This window comes from Pholcus phalangioides, unplaced genomic scaffold, assembly GCF_987345545.1.
Source record: "Pholcus phalangioides strain wild (caught in Gottingen) unplaced genomic scaffold, Ppha-v1.0 ptg000017l_1, whole genome shotgun sequence".
NCBI lineage: Eukaryota > Metazoa > Arthropoda > Arachnida > Araneae > Pholcidae > Pholcus > Pholcus phalangioides.
The window spans coordinates 12,776,771-12,796,905 of record NW_028301610.1 but is presented as its reverse complement, the minus strand read 5'-3'; the positions used below and the strand labels follow the sequence as shown (position 1 = coordinate 12,796,905).

The following is a 20,135-nucleotide window of genomic DNA, read 5'->3' as shown; positions in this document are numbered from 1 at the left end:
ATACCGATGATTCCTGTTGTTTTGTTTCGGACGTGGGCGATGTGTTCTCGAAAAAGCAGTTTTTTGTCGAGTGTGACCCCCAGGTATTTAACTGTTGTTTTAGGTTCAAGGCGTTGTCCTTCAAAACGGAGGGGGGCGCGGGGCAGTTTTGTTTTCCTGGAAAACCAGGCGAAAACACATTTGTTGACGTTCATGACCACGTCTGATTCAAGGCACCATTGTTCTATTTTTTGGGCTTGGTCTTGTAGGTTCCAAAGGGCGTATGATGCATTTCTTGCCCCACAGAGGGCGACTGCGTCGTCAGCGAAGAGTGCTAAGATTCCGCTCCGGGGGGATGGAAAATCATTGATGTAGATTAAAAATAATTGTGGGCCGAGGACGCTTCCCTGTGGGACCGAGGCAGTGATGTTACGTTTCGATGAGAGGGCTTCATTTTGTTTAACTTGAAAGGTGCGTTGGGTGAGATAACGAAAAAAGAAAATTACGAAATGTGGTGGGAAGTTAAGGTTAATAAGTTTGTGAAGAAGTGTGGCGAAATTGCACTTATCGAATGCTTTCGATATATCGCAGAACAGTGCAGCCACGGAGTCGTTGTAATTGAAAGAATTTGTGATATATTCTGTTACCCGGAGCAGTTGTGTAACACATGAGTGCTCCGGGCGAAAGCCATGCTGTTCTGGCCGAATAATGTTGTGTTGCTTATTATATTCGGACAGGCGGCTTGCCACGATTTTTTCAAAAAGTTTGGAGAGACAAGGAAGAAGGCTGATCGGTCTAAAGCTCTGGGGGTTGAGGGGGTCGGCTCCTTGTTTGGGAATCGCTTTGACAATGGCGTGCTTCCAGGGGGATGGGAAGTAGCTTGTGGCGAGGCAACAGTTAAATATGTTTGTAATTGAAGAAATTATGTTCGGGGGGAGTGATTTAATTGCCCTGTTTCCGATTCCGTCGATACCTGGTGATTTTTTGGGGGCAAGTTGCTTAATGTACTGTAAAATTTCGTCGGCGTTTGTGAGGGACATATGGTCAGTGTTTTGTTGCAGATGACGATGTATGTAGGCGGAGCATCTCTGCCGATTTCGCCGTGACGTTTCTAGTGGTTGAACACGATTGGCTGAAAATTGCTGCTGAAAAGTGTCGGCAAAGGTTTCAGCTATTTCGTCATCGTTAAATATTAATGTATTATCTTTTTTAATTTTATTAATTCTGGGATTTCTTGGTTTGCAGATTCGCCACGCCTTCCAAAGATTCCCGTTTTCAGATGTGGCATTACTTATAAATTCGGTGAAGCGGTTATTTACAAATTCGTCAATTTTTTTTTTCAGTTGCTTCTGGAGACGGTTGACAAGCATTTTGTCTATACGACGTCTGTATCGCTGCCATTTTCTCCTGATCCTGTTTTTGAAAGCGATTTTTTTCTGGATTTCTTGTGGGATCCCAAAACGGAGGTCGTTTCCGACAATTTCAGCTGTAGAGTCGAGAAGGGCAGATTTAATTCTTTCGGTGATATGGATAACGGCCTGGTCTATGATGTTGGGCGATGGGGGCGAGGGCTCGAGGGGGGGATCCGAGGACAAGTTTTCCTGGAATTTACACCAGTCAGTTTGTTTGATGATACGCTTTGTTCTCGGGAGAAGGAGCTCTATCTCGAAGAAGACAGGGTTGTGTGGCGAATTTAGTAAGGGCGCTGTGTGTGTTGATATTTCGTGAATAAAATTTTTTGATATTCCGAAATCCAGGATATCACTCCGGTGTCCCGGGCAGTTTGGGAAGTGTGTGTCGTCTGTAGTAGCGTGTATTTGGAGAAAGTGCCTGAGGCAATAAGTCCGGAGCCTTCTTCCCTCGATATTGGTTTGCTGGCTATACCATAAGCTGCTCTTCGAGTTCCAGTCGCCCCCTACGAGAGTAGGGGTGCGATCTGTGAAGAGTGAATCCAGTAGTTGTGTGTCAATTTTTTTGTTTGGTGGTTTATAGATTGCGCAAATATTAAATGTGAGACGGTGAACATGTGTGGAGATGGCTATTGCTTCCATGTCTGTGGAGGGGGGGAGAGAGATGGGGTGGCAGGGAATACCGTTTCTCAGGAAAATTGCTACGCCACCGCCTTGCGCGTGTGTTCTGTCTTTCCGGAAGATGGTGTATCCTGGAAATTTGATTCTATTACTCGGAAGAAGCCATGTCTCGTTGAGAAGAAGGGCGTCGATTTGAAGTCTAGTGGCGTCTGCGTGGAGCTCACGTAGGCTGTTTTTTATACCATTGCAGTTCCAGGCCATCACTAGAAATGGCCTGGGGGGGGCGACTCTAGTATTAGCTATTGTTTAAGTGCAGATAAAAGTTCGATTAGAGCTGATATAGTGTCCTGTGAGAGTGTGGCGAGATGGGTTGCGATTTTTTCGTGAATGTTAATTTTGGGGGCGGGGGGCAACTGGTGAATGGGTGCGGGATCTGGGTTGTTTTCGGCGACTGTGTTGCTAGGTTGTGTTGGGAGAATGTTGGGTGTGGGCAGGAGGGCTGGCCGTGGGGCTTGGGGGGATGGGGCACTTTTGGGGGCGGTGGGGGGCGAGTTGATTTTTTCTTGTGTGACGTCGATGTCACTGATACCGCTTATGTTGAGTCTGGGCCTCTGGTAAATAAGTTCATAGAGACAAAGTTGGAATTTTTTTCGATTATTACATGTTTCGAGTTCGATTTCGTACTCCTTCTGGGATTTGACTTCGAACGTTTTTGCAAAAGGGGGGGCGCCAGGTCTGATTTTTTCGTGCAGTTGTTTTTGTTTTTCGATGTCATTGTTGATTTTTTGTGGGCAATTGGTGCGTTGGGTGTGTTCTTGTGGTATTGGGGGCGATCTGAGCGGGGAGTTACTTGGTCGAACCTCGATGGGGGCCGTGCCCAATATGAAGTCTTCATCAATGTCGTCGATGGGGGTGGCGCCTGGTAGCGCTGGGAATTCGAAAGGATTGGGGGCGATTAGTGTGGGTGATATTTTGGGTAGAATTGTTCTACCCCGGGCGTTTAATGCTTGGGGGCGATTTTTGCACCCTGGGAAGGTGCTCGTGTGTTTGCCACCACAGAAGAAACATTTTAAGAAATTGTTGTCCCCTTTGCGTACACACCTGACCGTTTCATGGCCCCCAGCGCAGAAGGCACACACAGGTAAATTTTTGCAATATGGGGCTGAGTGCCCCGGGGCCATACACCGCCTACATTGCAGGGGGGAAGTTCCTCCTTTGAGTCGTTCTACCTCGATGGGGGCGCCTTCGATGTCTGTTATGTTGGCAAAATTTTTATTGGCGATGTTTACCTCCACAAGGAAAAGAGGGTATAATCTTCCAGTGGTGTGATTTTTCATGGGCGATATTTTAATTGTTTCAATGCCCTGGGTGCGGAGAGCCTCCTCGATTTCGGTGGTTTTTACATTAGCGGGCAAGCCCCTTATTACAAACTTGAGCGTGGGTTCGCCCTGTAATTTGTACGTGTGATATTTGAATTTTTTTGTATCAAAATATTTAGTTACTGCGCGATGGTCTAATTCTGAATAGGCTTGAAAAACGATTGAATTTGACGTGGGTTTTGCCTCGGGGGCGAAAGTGCAGAGGGCTCTGACTGCGGCAAAATCCCGGAGCCAGTGATCCCCCCATTTCGTTAGGATGATCGGTGGTATATTAAACTTTTTCCTCCCTGAAGTTTGCACTGAAGGGGGGTGGTTTTGAACTGGGGGCGACTGTGTTGTGCTCGATTTTTTATTTTGTTTTTTGTAAGTGACAGTTTTGAAGCCGTCCTGGTCCACCCCTGGGGTGGTGTCCGTTTCATGTTCCGCTGGGGAGTCAGATGAAGGGGGCGAGCCTTGCGGAGGGGGCGAATATTGTTGCGAAGTGCCTGCAACAGGATTTGTAGGCTGGCTCTCGTCTGGTTCTGTATTTTTTAACAAGATATTAGCCTTCTGCGGGACAGATGGTATGTCCTTTGGGGGCGATTTGGGGGGACTGTCGATGCTGCTTCGAGAAATATTATGTTTGGGGAGAGCTGAATTTTCGATGGAGTGGTCAGTTGAGGTATTAGGAGAAGATTCCGATGCATTGTTGTTGGTTGAACTGGACAAATCTGTCGAATTATTCTGACTGCTGGATGAATGGTCAGTGGAATTATTTGACGATTCTTTGCTTGTGCTAAGTTCACGGGGGGTGGTATCCGTTACAGAAAGGTGGAGATCGAAGCTGGGGTTCTCTCCTTCACTACAAGTGCTGTCCGTGGGGGCGTCGGCACTGGGGGTGTCAGTCCCGTTTTGGGGGCGACGCTTCTTTTTTGTTTTTCTTTTCGGAGTGCTGTCTCCGGGATTTCGGGAAGTTCCCTGGTTTATTGGGGTCGATGTTTTTTGGACTCTGAACATTTTCGATTTGTTATGTATACAAATATGTTGTTGGAAGAAATCCAGAAAATCGCGTGTTTCAATAACGAAGGAGTCCATTATCGATTTTTCTGAATCTTCGATTATTGCGATTGATGAGATATTATTGACACTGTCAAGGCGATTACTTAATTCAGCATAGCTGATTACAAGTGATTCAAGTTTGGAATCGATGATGCAGCTGTCATGCTGAATTGTTGGCGAGTCATTTATGACTCTTTCTTTCGATTGAAGCCATGGAAGGAGAACCTTCAAGAAAGCTAACTGTTGCTCTTTCGAGAGCTCGTCGTAGTTCTCGTGGCTTTCGATTAGTTGCCTAAGGATGACGTCATCCTTGGCCGAGGCATGGGGGCACAAAATACTCATTTCAAAATAGACAAGCGCACAACAAAAGTCACTTACCTGTTTAGAGATATCCAATAGTTATCCATTGGAGGGGGGGGGGGAGAACAGTCACTGGAAAAAGGGAGGGAGGGGAGACGTGCACTGTGGAAAATCTGCGGCTAGCGCACCGTTGCCATGTGCCGCCAGCCTTGTTTGTCACTACCGGCGAAGAGCACTCGATTTCTCTTGCGGCGTGTTTGAAGTTATATCGCTGAAGTTGGAGATCAGAGATCAGCAATCACTGGGACCCGTCCGGCCTGACTGTGGCCTAGGTCCCCGGGTTCTACTCCCTTGGCCGGGCTGAGATATCCTTCTCACCCGGACCCCTACGGGAGAACGTTGGCCAAGCGTACAGTGTCTGTCGGAGCTGAAAAAAGTGTGACTTCTCTCGTGGGTGTCTCATACGAATCTCCATGTGTTGACTGAACTGAACTGAACTGAATTAAAATTTTTTTTTCGCCGGTGCCACGACACAATTTTTTATGGCCGTTCTGCCAGTCTTAATCGCGGGTCACGAAGTACGTGACCTATTTTGGCTCGTGTGCATGAATGTGTGAGAAAATGTGTTTAAGATGTAGTGTAGAGTCAATTTCGGGATTTCTAAGTTCAGTTCCAGCCATTACGAATTTTCCCTCAGGTAAAATGCCGCCGAGTCCAACCAGCATCTAGAAGAGAAAAAGAAAAAATGCCCCGTCCAACAGCGGGTGCCATTGGCCAGGGGCTCGCCTGCGCAGGATTGGCTGTTGACCTGTGGAAGAAATAAAAAGTCCAGTGGTGGAAAGGAAAAAGAGAAGAGATAGAGAATTTTTTTTTTCTTTTTTCAAAATTTTTTGAATTTTTTTGGGTTTTTGAAATTTTTTGCCTAGAAGAAAAAATAAAATAAATAAAAATAGTAAAAATAACATTTAGAAGGGGGACGCTACAAAAGAGAAGAGAAAAGAGGAGGGTCCGGCCGGAGACGAGTTTCCAGGAATTAAGCGTCGGAGTCCTTCAACGCTTTTTGTTGACGGTGCCTTTCTTGAGCCCGTCGGCGCGATTCAGCCAGCTTTTCTCTGGTGCCGGGAGTTGACAGGATGGCCGTGACGTATTCCTGAGTTGTAAATAACGTCATTCGGACCTCGTTGATTGCATCATTTCTGGAGTGGCCGTCGACCTCGACCAGTTTGACCATTACGTCTTGGAAGGCCAATTTGAGTTTGTCCATAGGGTCTATGTCTGATTCGTCCAGACTGGTGTCCGGCGAATATGAAGTTGACACCTCGGCTGTTGACGGGATTTCGGCTTCAGGATTAGGCTTGGGAGTTGACACCGCTGCTTTCTGGATACCCTTCGTGGGTTTTGCGCGTTTGGTCTTCTCTGCCTGCTTGAAGTTCTTACTGTAGGGAGAGAACCTGCAATTTTTGTAGTTCGCTGTATGGAACAGGGAACAGTTTACGCACTGGGGTTTGTCGACCCCGCGTACGTTTGTACAGTCTCTTGTAGCGTGTTGACCGATGCATTTCACGCACCTTTCGGGCGCTTTGCATCCGGAAGAATGATGGCCCCACCGCTGGCATCGGAAACACATGACGTGTTTTGCTACTCCTCGTGGCCGAAATTTCTCGACCTTGACCCGGAGTTTGTCAAGGGTGCTGACCAACAGGAATGCGGACGAGTCAGGAACCTTCGGGAAGTCTACCCTCCATATGGGCAGCCTGGCTCCATCCTTCCTTCTGCGAATCTGCTGGATCTTGCTCGGGACGAAACCTATATCCTGTAAAGATAGCATGATGTCCTCGTCCGAGGACGAGGGGTCTAGACCCTTTATAGCATAGCTATCGGGTTTGTCAGAGTCCAGGGAAAAGGAGTGGAACTCTATCCCTTTTTCCCGTAAGTGTTTGGTGATGGCTCGGTGGTCATCAGTAGAGGAGGGGAAGACCAAGACCTTCCCGTTCTGGATTTTGGCATCGAATGCCCGAAGGCATTTTTTGTCCAGCTCAGCTGCGAGAGATCTCCACTTCCCATTTGCTGAGACATAGATGGGTGGGATTTTTCTCTGCTTTCGTGTTGAGGTCGTTGCGATTGGCCCGCTCTGTCTGGGAGGCGGGGTTACCATAGTCTCCTCAAGAGGAGGCGTGTTGATTGGTTCAGTGGATGCAGTGGGAGGAGCTTGTGCGTCTTCAGAAGAAACCGCCGCATCCTCTGGCATCGTTACGTTTCCCGGAGACGGGAAGGGGACCGGAGAAAAAATTGGAGAACCGGCATCCTCTGTAGGGTTTTCCGGAACCTTCTTCTTGCTCTGCTTGGCTCGTTTCCGGACGATCTCGCAGTGTGTCGCGTCCGCTATGACAGTCATCAAGTAGAAATTATCTATTAACTCCGTCCTGGCGTTGATTTTCTCTGCCTCTGACGTGAGTTTCTTGGTCCTCTCGAATAGCTCGTAAGTCGACCTAAAAAGAGAAAAAGTCTTGCAGGATCGTTTTGTGGCGGTTTGGTCATGGATTTCCGCCACCTGGTCCTTACTCAGCCCAAACATGAGCTGAGCAATTGCCTCGACTAGCTCAGTTACTCTTTCATTTGGCTTCTTATCCTCGACATATTTCCTGGAAATTTCTCCCAGATGTCTCCAATGCTCCTCCTTATCCGGGACCAATCTTGCATGTAAGAGACAGCATTGCAGAACACCGCTCTTCATTATCCCGGTCGGGGAAGGCTCCTTGGCACGTACGGGATCGTGTACCTGAAAAATATAATAGGAAAGCACGGAGCAAAATTTGCGACCGCACTTTGTGCTTGTATATTTCAATAGCCTCTCTGTAGATTCGTGGGAAAAAGTGGTCAACATTAGCTATTACCTGTGTTTTGCTGAACTGTACACTGTGGTTGTCGTAAAGCGCATCAACTGACCAATCGCAAAACAATAGTGTAGTTCAAGCCACTTATGTCCATAAATACAACCTGAGACTCCGTTTTTGATCCAGTTTATCAATTCTCCTGATGATGCCAACCACTAGTGTTGGGGAAACGTTGAGAACAAACTCAAACGGACGACGGTCTTCGAACCCGAAAAAACAATTTTTATCAAATGATGGCCGCGAAAACCTTATAGACTATAGTGGATGAAGCTTACACGTAAGCTACACGCGTAATAACAAGGTTATAATATCACACTACACGGACAGAAAAAGCGCCAGTCGTGAAAGAAGAAGGCCGAATTTGGCTTCTAACGGAATGAAATATTTCTGTTAATTTTCAAGAAGTGACAACCCGCTGCTGACGGAGAAATGTACTTTCGTTCGTGTTTGGAGCGCAACTAACCGTTAGAAAAATGATACGTCAGAAAATTTCAAATCGTTATAACGCACTTAATATTTGTCTGATTCCAAAAACGAAAGAAACACTTTTCTATATTATTTTCTCACAAAGAATCACGTGTGTAATTATTAGGCGGTCGATAGTTACCACCCTGTATATGTATGGAGTTTATAGTGTGATGCATACTCCGGGGTGATGCATTTCTTGTAACACCCTGTAGAGCATTGGCGTACGCAAGGGAGAGGGGGTGATTATAGTGTTATTTTTCAGGAAAAAACGTAACCCCCCCTACAGAATAAAAAAAATTTTGAAACCCCCCTCGAGAAAATTCTGCATACGCCTATGCCCCAGAGGAAAAGTCGGATTAAAGCCTGAGGTTGAAAGGATGGGGAGAGCCAGGCTGGCCCTTGCCACTTCTGAAAAAGGTTTATAGAGTCGCTTTTACCCAAAGAATTTTTCTTTAATTTGACCTAAAGATGCAAACATAGGATGACCATACGTCCAGTATTTCCCAGGACAGTCACGGTTTCTCTGTTTTTTGGACGTCTCAACTTTTTTGCAAAAATGTCCCGGTTTTTCCCATTTATTAAACAGAGTTTACTTGAACACTTGAATTTGTTATTTTCATCAAAAATGTTGACACAAATAATTTTCATAACTCAATAACTATGAGTTGACAAATTGACATTATATCCAGTGATATATTTGCATTTTCTCTGAACATTACACGTATTGCCAACCTTCCGTGCTGGGCTGGAATGCTGTTGCAATTGTCGATCTTCAGAACCAATCGTATGCCTTTAGGGGCGGGTCGGGTAAGACTAATGCCTAAGCTGACCATATTTTCTCGAGAAAAATATGGGGAAGTGGGGTTCTAAATACGGGAAAATACGGGATATCGCTAATTAAAGCCAAAAATAGCGCCAAAAGTAAACAGAGTTGCTAAATATTGCTAGAATTACAGAAAAATAACAATGGTGGGAAATGAAGCATTACTGCAAATTGCATTGGATTAAAATTAATTCCACAAATAAAACGTTCTCAAGACAAATATGGGAGATAAATATTTTTATTTATAGTTGCAATTATCGTAATATAATAATTTATGAGTTGAAAAATAATTTCAATCTTTGACTTCAATAAAAAAATAAGAATTCAAGTAGGCTTCGTGTAAAAAACGATTAAAATCGGGACACTTTTGTGAAAAAATCGGGACGGCTAGAAAAACAAAAAGAACCGGGACTGTCTCGGGAAAATACAGAATGTATGGTCATCCTTTTAATGCTTTACCGTAATTTGAACCTCAATTTATCGTATTTTTCTCGAAGAAATCTGGTCAGCTGAGTTCTACTATAATTGGACTTTTTTTCCCCTATGTTTCACCAAATGTCCTGGTTGTAGTATGGTAAGCAGTTTAGGATTGATGGCGCAGCTGCTATAAACATCTGGCAACAATGATGAGGAAGATCGGGATTGGTGATGGGCGTGGTGTCAACACAGAGTTGTTGTTCTCTATTTATCTTTTTGATCTGAGAACCATATGCAAGTGATTACTTGCAAATTTATTGCATTTAAAAAGCCAGAGTGTTCCAGTAAGTCTTTTCTTTCATTTGAAAACGATTTATCTACAAATTTATCATAATTTGACTTTAAATTATCAATAATTTCTAATCATTTAAAATCAGCTGTGCTATTTAATCATCTGTTTGGACTTTTTTTGTTGTTGTTTACGCAGTGATTTTTGAATGCCCTTTAGGAAACGAATCAAAATCGTGTTGAAATTACTAAAGACAAGCTAAGGTTTTCGACATTATTACAAGTTAGTAGGTGAAATCGATCTGTAAATAAATTGAAAATCATACACACAGTACAATGAGATACAGGAATGAATTCTATTTTCATTTAATTGTAGGATTTTTAACGGGGTGAACAGCAACATAGATAACAGCATAGAAAAATCCTCCTCTAGAAAGTGTGGGAAAAATGAATGCAATTTCCACAAATAATGATGATTTGGCTTTTTGGTGATCGTTCTGGAGATCTCATGAAAGATCTTTCATTTTTCTTCCAAGATCAGATCATTCTTTTCTGACATCATTCTCTTATCTTTCATCCAAAACCAGCTCATTCATTTCTAAGATCATTCTTTTCTAAGATTATTCTTTTCTAAGATCATTCTTTTCTAAGATTATTCTTTTCTAAGATCATTCTTTTCTAAGATCATTCTTTTCTAAGATCATTCTTTTCTAAGATTATCACAATATTCTTTTCTAAGATTATCACAATATTCTTTTCTAAGATTATCACAATATTCTTTTCTAAGATTATCACAATATTCTTTTCTAAGATTATCACAATATTCTTTTCTAAGATTATCACAATATTCTTTTCTAAGATTATCACAATATTCTTTTCTAAGATTATCACAATATTCTTTTCTAAGATTATCACAATATTCTTTTCTAAGATTATCACAATATTCTTTTCTAAGATTATCACAATATTCTTTTCTAAGATTATCACAATATTCTTTTCTAAGATTATCACAATATTCTTTTCTAAGATTATCACAATATTCTTTTCTAAGATTATCACATTCTTTTCTAAGATTATCACAATATTCTTTTCTAAGATTATCACAATATTCTTTTCTAAGATTATCACAATATTCTTTTCTAAGATTATCACATTCTTTTCTAAGCTCATCAGATCATTTGTATCATTCTTTTCCAAACTCATCAGATCATTCTTTCGTAAGATTATTCATTCTCTTCAGATCATTCTCATTTTTTAGCTTATTCTTTTTTACTTTCTTTTAAGACCAGATCATTATTTTCTTAGACCATTCTCATTAACTTATTCTTTTTTACTTTCTTTTAAGATCAGATCATTATTTTCTTAGACCATTCTCATTAGCTTATTCTTTTTTTCTTTCTTTTAAGATCAGATCATTCTTTTCTTAGATCATTCGCATCAGATCACTCCTTTCTGAGATCATTCTCATCAGATCACTCCTTTCTGAGATCATTCTTTGTCATTTTCATTAGAGACCATTCTTTTTCAATTCATTCTTCTAAAATCATCCTCCTTTAAAATCACGCTCTTTTAAGATTAATGTGTTCTGATATAATTTTCATCACGCCATCCTCTTCTAAGATCATTCCCATCATGGCATTCACTTCTAAGATCATCATTTTCTAAAATCATTCTCTTTTAAGATCATTATCTTTTAAGATCGATCCATCACATCATTCTTTTCTAAGATCATTATCTTTTAAGATCGATCCATCACATCATTCTTTTCTAAGATCATTATCTTTTAAGATCGATCCATCACATCATTCTTTTCTAAAATCATTATTTTATAAGATTATTCTCAGTAGCATCTCATGCAAGAAGATGCATCAATGTAGCATCTCACACAAAAAGATACAAATAGTCTTGGATGTTGTGAAAAAAGATCCATTAATCTTGTATGTTGTGAAAAGATCCATTAATCTTGTATGTTGTGAAAAAAATCCATTAATCTTGTATGTTGTGAAAAAAGATCCATTAATCTTGTATGTTGTGCAAGAACATGCATCAGTCATGGATCTTGTGCGAGAAGATGCTTCAATCTTGGACGTTGTGTAAGAAGATGTATTAATATTGAATTTAGTTCAAGAAGATGCATTAATATTGAATTTAGTTCAAGAAGATGCATTAATATTGAATTTAGTTCAAGAAGATGCATTAATATTGAATCTTGTGCGAGAAGATGCTTCAATCTTGGACGTTGTGTAAGAAGATGTATTAATATTGAATTTAGTTCAAGAAGATGCATTAATATTGAATTTAGTTCAAGAAGATGATCAAATCTTGTGCAAAAAGAGTAATCAGAATCTGGGATCTTCTGCAAGAACTTGATGATGGCAAATTGTCTTATTGTTTCCCCTTATATCTTTTCAATATTTATTGTCATGTAGTTGACAATTAACCAATATTTATGTTGATCCTTTGATCTTTTTATTCAGTAGAATACCAGTTTACCAGTTACTATACTTTAGTTTAATTATATTGCAGGGCAGCATCATATTCATCCATTATTTTATTGCACTTGAGAAAATCTACTTTTATATGCCTCATTATATTGTGGTTAGGTAGCCCATGTGAACAAATACTGTTCTACAATACCAAAGGATTTTCAGAGGTGTCATGAGTTCAGTACTCACTCCTTGTCAGAATCTTTCCTGACATAAAGGCACAATAGAAATAGTGACATTAATTCATTGCTACTGCAGAGAGTTTCCCACCAAGGAGTTACCATACAAACTTCTCAGTGAACAATAAAAATAAATTAATTTAGAATGCAATTATTCAAGCCCTTATGTGCATAAAATGTGTGTGTGTGTGACCATGGTTAGGTTTTAACGTAAGAGTACAACATTACCTCAAACACAGTCCATCAAATCGTTTATATTGCCATATGCAACATGCTGTCTCATTTGCATTGGCATACCTGCCTGCCCCCAGCTGAGATTTCAGTTGCTTTTTTGCAGAAAAGAACACACTCCTCTCCCTCAGGAAGAAAAACATTATGACCTCCACCACTAGAGAAAATCTTGCATATACTTATGCTCATTTATGTTATGTAAAATAGGATGTCTTGAAACAGGGGTGCACAACCTCCATCCCACAAAAGGTGTTCTGAAAAAAATGTATTAATGCACACTTAATTATTCCTGTTTGTGGGCCTGGTGAGCAGTACCCACCTCAAATATGTGGCCCATAAACTAAAAAGGTTGTGCACACCTTTTTTAAAGCATTGCCACATGTAAGCAATGTCTAGGGTCTCTTGTTTTATTGGGCTCCATGAAAATATTGTACTGTAATTAACATTAATTATGGCAGCTGATAGGAGCATTACTTTACCTAGTGTATTACTTTGCTAAGCAACTATGATATTAAAAAAAAATTGTTTCTATGTTACAAACTTGACGCATGAACATGTTCACTACAAGCATATCACATATCTATGACATCACAATTTTCTTATTTGAGCCCATGTAATAAATATGTGATAATTGTTAATGGTTTATGATACCTGTTTGTACGCAAAGTGCCAATTAGCAGATTGGTTTCATATTAGTATAATAAAAAATTAGGGCTTTGGCCGTCACTTTTCTCTTGAGGTCCCGGTAGCAAACATGTTAATAAGTAAATTTCACATTGAATGAAAGAAAAAAACTTTCAGTCTGCATTAAATTTTGTGATATTTTCAACGGTATTTTTTTTTTTCAGAATGCTTTGTCTAGTCATTGGTTTTGGTAGAATCACATGCCACTATTAAAGATCTGCTTTCAAGATCATCATTTTACGGAAAAAAAAAGGAATTTTTTTTGTCAGTTGAAATGGCTAATTTGAAAAGACATTTTAACTTCAGCACGAAACCTTCTACCATAGGGCCCCAAAATAGTGCTAATTCAACAGAAGTACCATCAGCTGCTTTTGATAGGCATAATTTGATGACAAACATTTGTAGCTGTTTGGACATATGCAGTTCTTACATTCAGGTATATGCTTTAGTTTTTCACGCAGGGACATTAGATTTATGCTATTCATTTATATGCATTCTTTAAATAGTATATCTTAACAACTACTATATGGAAATTATTAAAATCTCTCATGAATAAAGGTTATAATAATAGTGTTACTTCTTTTCAGATTTGATGTGATATAATTTTTATTTTCTTTTTTTAGTGTTTGTATGAATAGCAAACCCATTTAGCTTACTCAGATTGTAAACTTCATTATTGTGTGTATTTTTTTTTTCAGGCATTAAATGCTCTTTGTGGAACTGGTAGTCTGCTGGCCAGAAGCTTGTTACAAACAGTACAAAATGTACCTGCCTATCAAAATGTTGCTCAACAATTTTTCTGCATGTGGGATGAAGTTGGAAAAGCAACAGCAGGTGCTAGTGCTGCTGTAAAAACTGAAACATTAATGATGTTGCAAGAAGTTCTAAATACATTGGAAATGGGTGCAAAAGATAACCCTGCAAGCATGCCAAATGCAGAGAGCTTTCAAGTATAATTAATATGATCTAATTTTTTGTTTGTTCAATTTTTAAATATGTACAATTTTTTGTTAAATAACTAATACTATAAAAAAAAGGAATTTCCAGTAGATAAAATTATATAATTTGTGAACTATTTTATTCATCATTATCCAATTTTTCAAAATATTACCAAGCTTATTTTAAATTGCTGTTCAGAATGATTTTTCATTCAAAACAATTTCCAAGCAAAAATAGTTTCTAAGTGATACACATTCTGTGTGAACATCTCAATAAGGGGCACCTCCATTTAAAGAACAAAATAGGTCCCATGGGTATCTTTTACGGAGAGGTTTCCCCTGTTATAAAGTTGTAGATGTTTCTGTGGTACTTTCAATCGTGAATATATACTGCCTGACATAAATTACACAACATGAAGGTAATGCATAGAATACTACTAAATGTAAAGCATAGATAGAAGCATATGATAGATATTTTTCAACACATAAGACTTTTTTGAGCATATGCAAGAGAGGCCAAATATACATGGTTATCTGAAAGTCCATAATGTGCTATGCATTAAGGTGCCTTAAGTGCCACCAATCATTTTCTATATAAAATTGGTTTGAGCAAGGTAATCAACCTAAAATTAAATAAGAATAATTTTAATTCCATTATAACTTAATTAAATTATAGGCAACCACATGTGTGTGAAATAATGATTTATTTTCATTTGAATAACTAGGCATAGGAATACAGTTATTTAAGAAGTATAAATGTACATATAAGAGTTGAATTTCATAGTAGTCATGCACAAAATATGTGAAGTGCCTAAAATTTATATGTGATTCCAGCAGTTACTCAAAATAAGCATTTGTTCGCATTATGTGAATGACATTAATAATTTTATTTTTGCAGGTTATTGGATCATGCTTGTATTCTTTAATTGAGCTTCAAGCACAATTCTCCATGAGCACATGGAAATCTCTTTCAAAGTTATCCAAGAGCTTCTCAAGCGATGCTTTTATTCATTCTTTACATTGGAAATCACATGATCGTAATCCACTCAAAACTGCTAAAAATTCAGAGCTTATCTCCACCATAAAAAAGCACTATTCCCACCTACTACGTAATTATGAACTGCAAAAGCCATGTGATTCCACAGATGTTCCACAGAGTCAATTCTATGTGGTTCCAACTGCAGTAAATAACAGTCATGTTACAAATAGTCAGCATGATGTACAAACTGAGTGTGTTACTAGTGTTTCTCCAAAGCCTGTTGTTTGGTCACCTGGAACTACTCTGTGGCCTGCTCCAAATGACAGTGAGAAAAGACCATCACCAAGTCCCCCTCCTAGCAACAGAGTTACAAGTAAAATAATATTCAAGCATTATTACCATTAAGTGTGAAAAAGTTTGAATTTCTTTTTTTATGTAGTTTATTTTTGTGAAAAAAACCCATAATATTTTTCTATTTATCTACATATATTTCTATCTATCTTCATATATCCGTATTGAAGCAACATAAAGGGTTGTTGAGCTTGTTTTTGTCTGTGAGTACCATGGAAGATATTCCAAGAAGTAGGATATTTATATAACAAATTTATTTGGGTTAGTACAAATTTTATTTAGGAAATTCTACAAATAAAATAATAAATCTATAAATTAAGATTTTATTTATAGTTATGAGTGTGAACTACAAGTATTAATATATATTTTATGCACTGAGATTTTTAGGAGACAGTAAATCTGTTACATCATAATTATAAGGAAAGTTAGTGAGACATGTTTAAAAATACTTAGTTATTGAGTTTTTTAAAATATTTAAGGCGTACAATTTTGTTTAGATATAATTTACTTATATTTGTGTTTCATTTTCCAAAGGAATTGGCTGCTCCGGAAGCTCCACAATTAATGATGTTGGTTCCAGTACAGGTAATTTTTTTTCAATCTTGGTTAAAGCATATTGTTTACCTGTCTCTTTTAAAGATCCACAATTTTTCATTTTTGAATGGAAAATTGTGATAAGTACTTTGAAATGTTTTTTAGTTTTTACTCTGCATATCAAATAAGTTGTATTGTTCCTATCCAGATGATGTTAAAATGCATTTTTCATAAAGATGAATTTTAAAACATAATTCAGACTGTTTTGAGTAGAAATATATTACAGCAGCTTATACTACAGTAATAATTTCTGATGCAAATCTTGCTTATTATTTGTATTTCAAAAGAAAAATAAATTTGTTATACAGCATTCTCACACCATCTTTTTTTTACCTTAATAATTTAGTATTGCAAAAATATTTAGAAATTAGTGGTACTCTTTAAATACAAGCTTTGTTAATATAAAATCATGACTAATACAAGCATTTCTGAAGCCCTGTTCGTGGTTCCTTATTTAACTGTATTAAAAATTTCATGTTTTTTTACATGTGTTCAAATAAAAAATTCAGTTAATTCACATAAATTTTTTGACTGCTTGTGAGCAAAATTTCTTTGTAAAATTTGACATAGATAAAATGACGAAGAACAATCCCAAAAGCTGTTGTAGACACCATGTTTATGTGAAGAAAAGATTAAACTATATTAAGTTTTATAATAATACATATACTGTATAATAATTGGTCTATGAACCATTAGGCAGACGATCACTAAGTGGTCTGTAAGCTGAATTTGAAACACTGTAATAATAAATACCAATGCATGTTTATATAATATGAAAGTTTGTTTGATGTCAAATAACTTTGAGATCAGCAAGAGTGAAATTCTTCAGAGTGTGAAAGTAAGTTTCACATTTATAAGGAAAGAAACACCTTTCTGACACAGTATTGCATAGTGCCACAGTCTTTTATTCACTCTGTGTATAACCAAGGGAAAAGTTAATAAAAGAGCATATTCAAAAAGATATGTGCCTACACACTATACCTTTACTGATGTGCAAAAAATTTGATTTTAATTTTGTCATATATTTTGAACATTGATTTTTCTTTTGGTATATAGTATTTGATTTCTATGTGAGAACATCATAAGTTAATTCAATTGCTGTCCTCAAATTTTCAGAAACATTCCTTGGGCCGGGATTACGCTATAAAATTTTTGTAAAAGCACTTTTATAAAACTCAAAAAATTCAACCAATAAGATCACTGGTGCTCAAATATAACCGATGCGCTTATTGGTTGAATTTTTCCAGTTTTATGAAAAATCTTTTATCAAAATTTTATAGTGTAATCCTGGCCTTAGACCCAAACTGGACTTAAAATTGAAAACAGAAATAATTAACACTCCTTCTTGTCAGATCTTGCCTCAGATCAGGTCAAATATCAAATTTCACTCACATATGAGAATTTTATACTTTCATAGTATTAATATTTTATATGAGTTTTTATCATAAAATGGCTACTAAAATATTTTTCCTTACAGCCAATTCTTCTCCATCTGTTGGCCATTCAGAACTTGATGAGGTTATTAATCTTCTCTCCTGCATGCCAATAGAACAGTTTCCTTCGAGTATTTCTGAACAGGCCTCAGGTCAGGTTTATGAGTCTTCATTCATGAGATCATATCAGTTCTGGCCACCTGGAGGTGGGCCTGTATTGTCTCGACACCAAAGACCGTGGTCAGATGGTGCTCAGGATATTAATTTTGGTTATGACTCTTGGATATGGCGAGCTGATAATATGAACTGCTCAGCACTGCCAAATGGAGAACTGAAAGAATTTAGTAGTAGTGACCAGAGAAACAATCAAAAGAACTCTTGGAATCATCCAGAATTTCAAATGTTAGTTTTCTGTTTAGAGTCTTTTTGTATTGTGGAGAGTCTGGCTGAGCCACTATTGCTATTTTTTATTGATGCTTTGTTTTGAAGCACATATTTTACCAATATATATATATATGTATGTGTATAGTAACAGACAGTTTTTGTGCTTCAAATATTTTGGCATCATTTTATACGTAAGTATGTTTTGGTTTCACAGGTGGAGTACTGGCACTGGTGAAAATGGGAGCTCGAGTGATGATACATCCTCTAACCAAGGCCAAGAGCTGGATTCTCTTGCAGCGGGACTCAGTTCATTATCAGAAAGTCGTTTTTTCCCATCTGCACGCCAAAGGCAGGAATTTTGTCATTTTTGATTTAAATTAGGAAATGATATCCATGTACAGAAATATTATCAGATATTTAAAAATATTGAGAAATGTTTTGAAAGTTCAAGTATCTAACTATCAAGCAATAAATATAATTATTTCTGATGCTCTAAAGAAGAGAAATGTTTTAATTTTTTAGAATCTTAAATTTTTCATTTTACATCATATAATTTTTTCTTATTTTCTCAATCACAGACGTTGTAGCAGTAGTGATCGTCTTTCGGATGCCCAAGAGACTATCCAGGAAACTGATTATCGCTGTTGGGTAAGTTTGTATTCCCGTGAATGTAAATTGTGGGTATTGATAGAATATGTTTGGGGAAAAAACACCAATATAGTAGAACCCTTTTCTTATCTGAAATAAAGGGAGCTGGACCCATTTTGAAAAAAACTTTCAGATAAAAGTAAATATATGTTTCTATAGAACTATAAAAAGGCTAAAATATAAAGGGCTGTGAAGCTAATCACTGATCTTGTGCACAATCTTTCATCCTGTACATATCTTTCAACAAGTAAAATATTAATGTGTTTGTTCCGAATATGGGTGGTTTTATTGCAGTTGAGCAATATGCACTTGACGAAGTGAAAATGATTTGATGAAAACATTAGCAAATTTACTATGTACTTTCAAGATTGCTACCTGTTAAATTTTTTTGCTTGTTTATTGGTTGAGAGGTTATGTGATAAAATCTAATTGCTGTACCCACGAGCCATTATCACCAAAAAAGCTATTGAAATCGACAAGAAAGAAACTATTATTTGAAACATTTTGCTCGGGTGAACCCGATCCCCACATTCTGATTTCTTGATTATTTTTCACAACATTAATTTTATTATTTTTTACGTTTATTTTTTGAAAAAAAAATGTAGACAAGTGATGGCAGTTTTTATGACATGTATAGTCGGTTCCACACCTGCAAAACTCTGCAGTACACAAAACTGGTTTTGGGATGTGGCTACATAATATCACAGTGTTGTGCTAACTGTACTTCAAAACCAGTTTTTGCACTGCTGGTGTGGATCCGGCGTCAGGCAACTAAGTTTTAACCCCAAACTTTAAAAACGATCATAAAATATACACCATCAAACACCAATTTAACTATCCCTGTGATTTATAAAAACAAAATCAAATGGTCTGGATAAAATTCCATTGATTATCTGATTGAATTGGCTAATTACATTAAGAGATATCCATTGTAATAAGCAATTATATTATTATATATATTGTTTATAACAGTGTTATTCATTATTGCTCATTTGTGTATGTATCTTATGCAATATTTTTGTATATTGTATGTAAATCCTTTTCTAATTGAAATTTTAGAACAACCCAGTTCACAAAACAAGTACCTGGCCCTTGAAACAGTCAACATCACGTTCTGTAGATGACTGGGGAGAAGGGGTTCCAGATGCAAAGTATATGCCATTGTATTATGCTCATTCCCAGATCTCATAATATCATATGTAAATAGTTTTTTTATGGAAAATAAGTCAGATCATGTACAAATTCATATTAAATGTTTTTATATATAAATGTAGTCTTGTTTTATATGGTAAGAAAGTTATTTGAAATTTTTGATTGCATCCACACAACATCTTGCATTAAAATGAAGAAATGGCTAAGGAATGAAATGAAGTTTACAAAATAATTTTTCAGTCACAGTTTTTCAAATGTCTGTCGAAATCAATTGAATAACATACATCTTAAATTATGTACAAGTTTGGCTTTTCTGGATACGTGATGCATTTTCAGACAATATGCCATTCTTCTACTTTGCTTCAGGACATTACTTGGATGTTTCGTATATTTTGCTGCTACAAAAGGAAAAGCAAAATATATATAATAGCTACCATAAATTCAGCTTTACTGATCTCTA

At 37.7% G+C, this 20,135-nt stretch overlaps 2 protein-coding genes across 7 annotated transcripts in view; one reads left to right on the top strand and one right to left on the bottom strand.

Moving 5' to 3' along the window:
- The first annotated feature begins 9,541 nt into the window (after positions 1-9,541).
- Positions 9,542-19,792, top strand: LOC149072404 (uncharacterized). 2 transcript variants are annotated; one of them, XM_089247118.1, is made up of 9 exons: positions 9,542-9,672; positions 13,361-13,632; positions 13,895-14,146; positions 15,033-15,486; positions 15,999-16,049; positions 17,536-17,893; positions 18,090-18,224; positions 18,454-18,523; positions 19,583-19,792. In XM_089247118.1, the coding sequence occupies exons 2-9, from the start codon at positions 13,471-13,473 to the stop codon at positions 19,712-19,714; spliced, it is 1,614 nt and encodes a 537-aa protein (XP_089103244.1). In that variant the 5' UTR covers positions 9,542-9,672; positions 13,361-13,470; the 3' UTR covers positions 19,715-19,792. The 2 variants fall into 2 exon arrangements, with proteins under 2 accessions (XP_089103244.1, XP_089103245.1); XM_089247119.1 differs by lacking the exon at positions 17,536-17,893.
- LOC149072402 (kalirin-like) overlaps positions 19,768-20,135 on the bottom strand; it is a 171,728-nt gene continuing 171,360 nt past the window's right edge. For 4 of the 5 annotated variants that reach the window (XM_089247111.1, XM_089247112.1, XM_089247113.1 and 1 more), the window contains one exon: positions 19,901-20,073. In XM_089247111.1, coding sequence (XP_089103237.1) covers positions 20,038-20,073 — 36 coding nt within the window. In that variant the 3' untranslated portion in view covers positions 19,901-20,037. Of the gene's footprint in view, positions 20,074-20,135 lie in introns of all 5 variants that reach the window. The other variant, XM_089247116.1, reaches the window with a different exon arrangement.

Bases quoted from the DNA above. Each gene is read 5' to 3' on its own strand.
- LOC149072404 (XM_089247118.1), top strand. From the start codon at position 13,471: ATGGCTAATTTGAAAAGACATTTTAACTTCAGCACGAAACCTTCTACC. The intron at 13,633-13,894 runs GTATATGCTTTA...TTTTTTTTTCAG, and splicing joins TATGCAGTTCTTACATTCAG to GCATTAAATGCTCTTTGTGG. The intron at 17,894-18,089 runs GTTAGTTTTCTG...TTGGTTTCACAG, and splicing joins AATCATCCAGAATTTCAAAT to GTGGAGTACTGGCACTGGTG.